This window comes from Alligator sinensis, unplaced genomic scaffold, assembly GCF_000455745.1.
Source record: "Alligator sinensis unplaced genomic scaffold, ASM45574v1 scaffold1083_1, whole genome shotgun sequence".
NCBI classification, from domain to species: Eukaryota; Metazoa; Chordata; order Crocodylia; family Alligatoridae; genus Alligator; species Alligator sinensis.
In genome coordinates, this window is record NW_005842644.1 from 923,223 (window position 1) to 930,936 (window position 7,714).

Genomic DNA, 7,714 nt, shown 5'->3' on the forward strand with positions numbered 1-7,714 from the left:
GGGGGGGGGGAAGTGCCCCAGTGCAGCCCCTTGATCTGCCCCTGGCAGCCCTCAAGGAGGGCCTGTTCTGGGGGTCCGATGTGGGGGTTCAGGGAGTGGTGCCATGAGAAGCTCTGTGCTCTCCCGGGCCAGGAGCAGGGGTGGGTGCAGGGGGTGCATTGGGGCACTTGCACCCCTATCTTCCTGCTCCGCCCAAAGATCAACACTGGCGGCTTTGCTGCGGCAGCGACATGTTTAGTTGGGCAGCACTGGGGGAGTTCGCGGCTCGTTGGCATCTCCCCGATTCCTGCTAAACTCTTCACTCCAGAGGCATTAACACCCCCTGTCCTTTTAATGCTCTTGCTGTTCTGTTAGTTCGGCTAGCCTCGGTTCTGCCTCCCAGCTGCCTGCGAGCTGCTCGGGGGAATGGGCCCTGCAAACCCCACCCTGGGTCCCACACCAAGTGCCCTGCAAGTGCTGCTGGGTCAGACCAGCCCGAGACACCAGCCCTGCGGTCAAAGCAGCCGGCGCGCAGGCGTCACCGAGCCTGTCTGCAAATCCTGGGGAAAGCCAAGCACAAGGCAGGGAGTGGCCCAGCCGCTCCCACCCCACCCCACCCCAGCCCTGGCACTGCCCACAGCGCTACCTGCTTTATGCTGGAGCCTGCCTCCATGCAGTGCCCCATGGTTCTCCTTTATTGTAAGCTGCCCCGAGCTTTTGCAGAAATCGAAGGGGCCGGGGCAATGCCAGGGGCTATGTCCTGTTGCTGGGCTGGTTTAGACAGGGCTCATCCTGCTTTGGGGCTTGGACTGGCTGTGACCCCACTGCTCCCTTCCAGCCTGACTTTCCTGGGATTCCCTGCTTCTACGATAATCAACAGACACATAAATCAATGACTGGATCCCAGCTTCAAAGCCGGCTCCTCCCCATGCAGTCTGCAGTGCCGAGACCCTTTGCCAGCTGGTGTGAGGTGCCCCCCTGCTTTTCCTGCCCTGTTACACCCAGGTAGCAATAACTAAAAGGAACCTGGAGTCTACAAACTGGTCTGTCTGGATTCACGGTGCCGTCGACTGCAAAACCCCTGCGGGGAGCGGAGGGAGGGGAATAAAAATCTCTTGGGCGGGCAGTTACTGTAAGGGATTAGTCAGTGCGGGGTCAGCCAGGAAGACCTGAGCAGCGAGGTCTCTGCATGGGGAACGTGGCAGCGAGCGTGGAAGGAAACTGGGCCTGCCCAATTGTCCGAGGTCTGGGCTCGGTCCAGATCCAGCAAAGCCGGTGCAATCCCATGGACTCTGGCTTGCAGACTGTCCCTCGGGCCTTCTGGCTCCGCACGCCAGTCCCAGCCCCGGCTCGGGCCTGTTTTGGACTCTGCCCTTGGGTTTCCCTCCCAAATCCTGACTCAGCCCCTGGCTCCTGCCTTCCCTCTGTGGCTTGACCGTTAGGCGAGACTGCCCATGACCTGGTGCCTTAAGAACAGACTTGGGAGCCGGTTGGGTAACACGGCAGCGGGGCTCGTGGCTCAGTGTCCAGCCCTGCCACCACGGGCCGCCACGGCCCATCGTCCCTTCTGCAGGCGCACGTTTGAGGTTTGGGCCCACGGGGAGACTGCTGCGACTCCCCTGCTCTGCCGGCTGGGGATCCGGTCTGCGGCTCTGCTTTCTGCTCCCAGCCCTGTGCCTGCTGCCCAGTCTGCTGCTCCGCTTTCTTCTCCCTGGCTGGCCCCCTCTTGCCCGATCTGCTGCTCTGCTTTTGGCTTCTTGCCCTGTGCTCTCTGCTGCTCTGCTTTCTGCTCCCTGCTCCATGCTCTGTATCTGATTTGCACCCCTATTTTCTGCTCTCTGCCGGGTCTGCTGCTGTGCTGCTTGTCACCTCCCCGCTCTGCCATGTCACCGCTTGGACTCGGACAACAGGCAGTGCCTGTTCCCGTTATGTTCGCACCTCCCGTGGGTCCCCAGGCGCCAGCATCACCAGCCTGACCATTGCTTTCCTCTCTGACCGCTGCTGCCACCGCCTCGCGGTCACACCTGGGGCCGCAGCGCCCGGGCCCTGTGGGTGAGGGACGGTCTCCTGGGCACGGGGCTTCGGCAGGGACTTGCTGCTGGAGCGGGGGGCCACGGGTGGGGGACTGTGGCTCTCCCCAGGCCGGGCTGGGCCGTGGGAGGCTGGCTGGGGCGGGCGGATTCCTGCCTCTGTTTGCTTTGGGATCTGGTGACAGGTTTGCACGCCCGGGTCCTGTGCAGCGGGGCTGCGGGCTCCTCCCCTGCACGGGACTATAAATCCCCAGCAGCCGACGACTGGCCCCAGCACTTGCACCCCGTGGGCCAAACGGACAGACGGACGGACAGGTGAGGGCATCTCTTTCCCAGGCCCTGCACCCAGGGCTGCCACCTCCCCCATGACCCGGGAGGCCGGATCCTGTCCCCTCCAGCCCAGGGGCCTGGGCACAGTGCCCCTCACCATCTCTCCTCTGCCGCCAATGCTCAGCTCCTGGCCTGGGCCCGGCTGCCTTCATTGCACCCACCCCATCGCCCGTCGTCTCCCGCGCGTTCCCCCCAGGGACGTGAGAAGATGGGGCCGGTCGCTGGCATCAGCCTCGGCCTCCTCGGCTGCCTCATGCTCCAGCTGTCGCTGGCCGGTGAGTCCTGTCCCCTGCTCCGAGCTGGACTGTTGGGCAGGAGAGACCAGCACAGCGGGGTCCCCACAGCCCCTTCCCCCCCAGGTCCCTTCACCCAGCCCCATCGGGCAGCTCAGCACCAGCCCAGGGGCAATGGGACGGGCGCGGGTGAGACCGAGTTCCCGGGGCCTGAGGAGCTGGGCTGCACGGGGCTCCCCTGCCCCAGGCTGTGGAGGGCGGGTGCAGGGACCCACGGGTCTGGGATCCATCCTGGCGCTGGGAGTCCACGACCTCGGGGGCCGGCGGACGAAGGGGCCCGGAGCTGCCCCGCGGAGATGGAGCTGCAAACCCAGGGCTCCCCTGACATGCCCCTGCCCCGCTGGGTCCCCTGCCCGGGGCTGGGGCTCGGGGGCTGCTGGGGAACCGGGGGGAGCCCCGCTGAGTCTTGCAGCCCCAGGGCTGGGGTGCCTGGCCGCCGTGCATGCCCGCACGGACCCCGGTGCTGTCAGGGCTGCAGGAAGGCAGCAGTTTGGCCCTGAAACGGCCTCTCACCACGGTGTCTTCCTCCCCTGTCCCCTTGGCTGGGCAGGGGCTCAAGGCGCAGGCTGTCCCCAGGGCTGGGACAACTCCGACGGCGGCTGCTACAGGTACTTCTCCCAAGAGCTGAGCTGGACGCGTGCCGAGGTGAGTTTGCCCCGGGGCCGGGGCTGCGGGGAGGGCGCCGAGGAGGGGTGCGGCACCAGGACGCAGCGGGCTCGGGGGCACCAGGACACTCCCGGGGGCAGCGGGGAAGTGAAGCAGCCGCCCCGAGGGGCTCGTGCTGCAGGGACACTGCCCTCCTCCTCCTCCTCCGCCGGCTGTGTGCACAGCTCCGGCCGGCGCCCCACACACCTGCCTTCTCGGTGCGGCGGTGACGGCTCTGCCCCACCTCGCAGCACCTGCCGGCCTGGCCTTGTCATGCCCATGTCCCTGGCACGTCAGCCAGAGCCATCCTTGCTGTCCCAAATCTATCAGCCCCCGGGGTTCAGCCCCTGTTTGTGCTCTGGCACCCGCTGTCAGCCTGGCCCCTGGCCTCCCGCTCTCTCCCCTCCTGCTGCCCGTGGGGCTGAGCCGCCTCGTCCTCGTCACAGACCCGGTGTCGGCGCTTGGGGAAGGGGAGCCACCTCGCCTCCCTCCACGACAAGTGGGAGCACCGCGCCGTCGCCGCCCTCGTCAGCCGCCATCAGCCGCACAGTGACGAGGACGAGGATGGCGACGACGTCTGGATCGGATTCTGGCTGCCGGCGGGGGTGAGTGCCCGGTGTCTGCCCAGCTTTGGCTGCCAAGGCCCCAGCTCCAGAGGGCCCGTCTCTCCCGGGCTCAGGGGGTCGTTGGCAGGGAAGTGCCACCTTGTACCATGGGCTCCTGCACCCTGGCCCCCCGCCCTGCCCGTGCCCGTCCTGCCCCCGTCAGACCCAGGCTGTTCCTTTGCAAACCGTGTCTGTGTGAGCAGCATCTCTGCTCTGTTCACACCCCCATGCTGATGCCTCCCCAGCCTGTCGTGTTTGCCCCGTGGTGAGCAATTTTGGATTTTATTATTATTTCGACCAGTATTCCCAGGACAGCGGTATGACCCCACGTCCGCTCTAGAGCCCCTTTTAAATATGGCCGTGCACTGCCAGCCCTCCAGTCCTCGGTACCGGGTTGCCCGTCGTGCCAGGCTGCCCCCGTGTTTGTCCCAGTGCATCTCCGCTCCCTTCCCACCCCGTGTCTGCAGGGCCAGCGCTGGCAATGGACGGACGGCTCCGCCACAGACTATGAGGCCTGGCACAAGGACAGCTCGGAGGACTTGTATGACGACTCGGATTCGGACTCGGATGAGGTCTCTCCCAGAAAACAGCTCTGCGTCACGCTGGAGGAAGACTCAGGTGAGCAGCAGGTGCGGGGCCGGGGCACGGATGAGGGGGGCAGGCAGTGTCCTGTCCCCACATGGCCCCTCTCCCCGGTCCTGCACCCTCGGTGGGGATCGGCCTTCTGCCTGCAGCTGGCCTGGGACCCAGATGTAGCCGGCCGAACCATAAGCATACGGCTGCTCGTGGACCATGTCCACCCCAGCCACCGTGTCTCTGTGGGGTGAGGAGCGTGAGGCAGGGAGAATCGGCCCCAGTGCTTCCCCTGCTCCTCTTCCCAGGGTACCGGACGTGGGGCAGCACCTCCTGCGACGACAAGAACGCGTTTGTCTGCAAACTCACGGCCTAGGGCAGCGCTCGTCTGCGCCACGACGGCTCCCGGGCCCCGGGATCAGGTGGATCTGGCCTCTCTGCTTCCCCACGGAGCCGTGTCCTCGGCCGCCACGTCCCTACTCTGAATCAATAAACTTCCCTTTGAGCATCTACCTCCTCTGCAGCCCCTTTCACCCCGTCTGCGCCCTGATGCGGAGTGTCAGCTCTGCAGACCCGTGAGGAGCTGGGCTCGGCGTGGGAGGGAGGCACGGGCTCCAGCAGGAGGGTCCCCGGGGTGAGGAGAGAGCCGAGAGGGGCGGGGAGGGCTGCACGGGGGCAGAGTCACCCCGTCGCTCTGGGGCTGAGTCCGTCCCACAGCCCAGACCGGGGTTAGGAGCCGTAGTGGAGACCTGAGTTGTGACCGTCTGAGTTGGTGCTTTGTATTCGAGCTGCATCGGTGGTTTGGGCTGCGGCTACCGGGGAGGTGTGGAGGCCCCATCGCAGGCACCAGGTGTGCTCTGCAGGATGAGACCAGCTCTGGGCACAGATGCAAAGGGCCAAAGCCCAGGAGCTGAGGTCCGAGGCAGTGGATCAGGACCGTGGGCTCCGGTAGAGAAAAGGGGGGTCAAGGCTGGGCAGATGAAGCTCCGGATAGCTTGAACATGGCATTTAGAGATTTGCTTTTGGGAACTGACTTGGAGACTTGGAGGCCTGAGAAGGGTCTGCCTTGAAGGGGAAGCACCCTGAGGGGAGCACAGAGACCCCGGGACTGAGTCTGGGCAAAGAAGCTCAGGGACAGAGCCGGAAGTGGGGAGCACCATGGGAGCTGCATCTGGCCCCCAGGGACTGCCTCAGTGTAATGCAGTAACGTGGCAAGGCAGGCGAGGGGTGGGAGGTCTGCACAGTCGGTTGTGCCTGCAGCCCCTGCTCACAGCGGGGTACCAAGAGCCAGCGCCGAAGTGCTTCGAACTTCTTCACCGTTAAAATAAACTTCGCTGTTGGAGCAGGGAGAGATGCCAGAGCAGGGGGGGACTCTGCATCACTGGAGGTGTCTGGGGCAGGTGGACGGGCGCTGGGCAGGGAGGATCTAGGTGCAGTGATGCCCATGCTTTGCTTCCCAAAACTCCCTATGTAGCCTGAGGGCCCATATAATTGCCCACTGCTGCTCTATGGCAAGGCCCTGGAGAAGACCCTTCATCAGCATAGACCCGATATCATCCCTGCACCCGACCGACGGTAGAGATCATAACACTGCCTCGGTCCTCTACCAGCATCCCTGGGGAGGAATCCACGTGGCTTTGCTCCTCCTTGTCCTTCTTCGTCCATCCTCACAACTGAGGACAATTGTCTTCCACGATTGTCTTCTCTGTGGGTCTGCCGGTTGCTGACGAGGCCAATTCAGGATCAACGGACTCTGCTGCAGCTCGGCCACGCATCTCCATGCGGGGTGAGCGGCTCCGGGGTCTTGATTCGGTCCACGACGCGCCGTCTCAGCAACAGGAGACGGGAAAGCAGGAGCAGCAGTCACGAGGTTTCCAAGTAAAGGTTCGTAGGGCTGTGCAAGAACGTGCTGGCGGGGACAGGAGGTGCACGCTGGGCGGGGGCTGCTTTTAGGACTGACCCTGAAAGCCGCTGCAGGCACAGACTGCAAGTACGCAGCAAGGCACCAAGGGCGGCATCTCCTCTTCCCTGGCAGTCCAGGTTTCCAGATCTGGTTGTCTTCATGGTTGTCCAAGTGCCAAAAACACCACTTCCATATATCTTTCTGCTCATGTCTCGTAATCACAACATGGCTTTCAGTCTAGGCTCCTGTTAAATAAACCACTCCCAAATCTAGCAAAACCCAAAGGCCTGTCAACCTCTCCTAATGAGAGTGAGTTTCCAGGGCATTTGTAAAGCACGCCTGGCATGAAGCAGCCTGCCGACTGCAGTGACGCATTGGCATGGTTAAAAAGCAGTCTTGGAAATACGCCTGAGTCTTAGGACACAGCATTACCAATCCAACATATCAACTAACGACGCAGCCGTCTGGCCAGCGCCGCGCTTCCGGCTTCTTCTGGTCAACTCCCTCAGAGGCAGCCCCCGGGGAAGGACCCTCGAGGGCTCCGGAGCTGGAAACTGAGGCAGGATCAGCCCTGTCCCAACCAGCCCAGATAAACCATAATGTGATCTTTTCACAAAACTAGTCGCCCCCTGACACAGCCCCAGGCATCGCCCCTGCCCCTGCCCCTGGGATACAGGGGGGCCGCGGACACCAACGTCCTGCTGCTGCCAGGGGGTCGTGGGCGCTGCAGAGAGCCCAGGACGAGGCCGTGCCCCCGCTGCAGAGGAAGGGGAAACCCCCCCGGTTCCACCAGTCTGAGCAGGGGGGAAATCCCTTCCTGCCCCAGTGCAGCGTCAGTGCAGGGGCAAGACCCTCCAGCCAGGACCCTGCGGGGTTGGTGCCAGCAGCAGCATTGGCACAGCCCAGCCCCAGCCCTAACACCCAGCGCCTCTGGGGGAAGATTAAAGAGCAACGCACGTCCTCACTAATCAGGCTGGGGTTAGGAGGGGCAAAATGAGGCGCTCTGGGTAAGGATGCAAGGGGGGGCGCTGGGGAAAGGGACTTGATAGTGGGCGTCTACTACAGACCGCCTCACCAGGGGGACGAGCTGGACCGGGAATTCTCAGGTCAGCTCACGGAAGCTGTAAGGACAAGGGGTGCGGTTGTCGTGGGTGACCTAAACTACCCAGACATCTGCTGGGAGAAGCAGTCAGCCAGGTCCGACAGCTCACGTAGGTTCCTAGCCGGGATACAGGACCTCCATGTATCCAGGAGGTGCACAGTCCCACCAGGGGAAATGCCTTGCTGGACTTGGTCCTTGCCACAGCGAGGCAGGGTGAAAAGCAACCTGTTTAAATTTGCTGATGATACCAAAAT

The 7,714-nt window shown here is 63.7% G+C and overlaps 2 protein-coding genes across 2 annotated transcripts in view; one reads left to right on the top strand and one right to left on the bottom strand.

Moving 5' to 3' along the window:
- Positions 1 to 647, bottom strand: part of ODF3B (outer dense fiber of sperm tails 3B) — a 5,844-nt gene extending 5,197 nt beyond the window's left edge. The window contains exon 1 of the mRNA XM_006033602.2: positions 626 to 647. The gene's annotated coding sequence lies outside the window, so the exon portion shown is untranslated. The remainder of the gene's footprint in view (positions 1 to 625) is intronic.
- Positions 648 to 1,107: 460 nt separating this feature from the next.
- On the top strand, positions 1,108 to 4,967 carry LOC102388382 (struthiocalcin-2-like). The gene is made up of 6 exons (XM_025215451.1): positions 1,108 to 2,324; positions 2,464 to 2,614; positions 3,183 to 3,277; positions 3,724 to 3,882; positions 4,350 to 4,500; positions 4,764 to 4,967. Exons 2-6 carry the CDS (start codon positions 2,548 to 2,550, stop codon positions 4,829 to 4,831), a joined length of 540 nt encoding a protein of 179 aa, XP_025071236.1. The 5' UTR covers positions 1,108 to 2,324; positions 2,464 to 2,547; the 3' UTR covers positions 4,832 to 4,967.
- The last annotated feature ends 2,747 nt before the right edge of the window (positions 4,968 to 7,714 follow it).

Bases quoted from the DNA above. Each gene is read 5' to 3' on its own strand.
- LOC102388382 (XM_025215451.1), top strand. From the start codon at position 2,548: ATGGGGCCGGTCGCTGGCATCAGCCTCGGCCTCCTCGGCTGCCTCATG. The intron at 3,278-3,723 runs GTGAGTTTGCCC...TCCTCGTCACAG, and splicing joins TGAGCTGGACGCGTGCCGAG to ACCCGGTGTCGGCGCTTGGG. The intron at 3,883-4,349 runs GTGAGTGCCCGG...CCGTGTCTGCAG, and splicing joins GATTCTGGCTGCCGGCGGGG to GGCCAGCGCTGGCAATGGAC.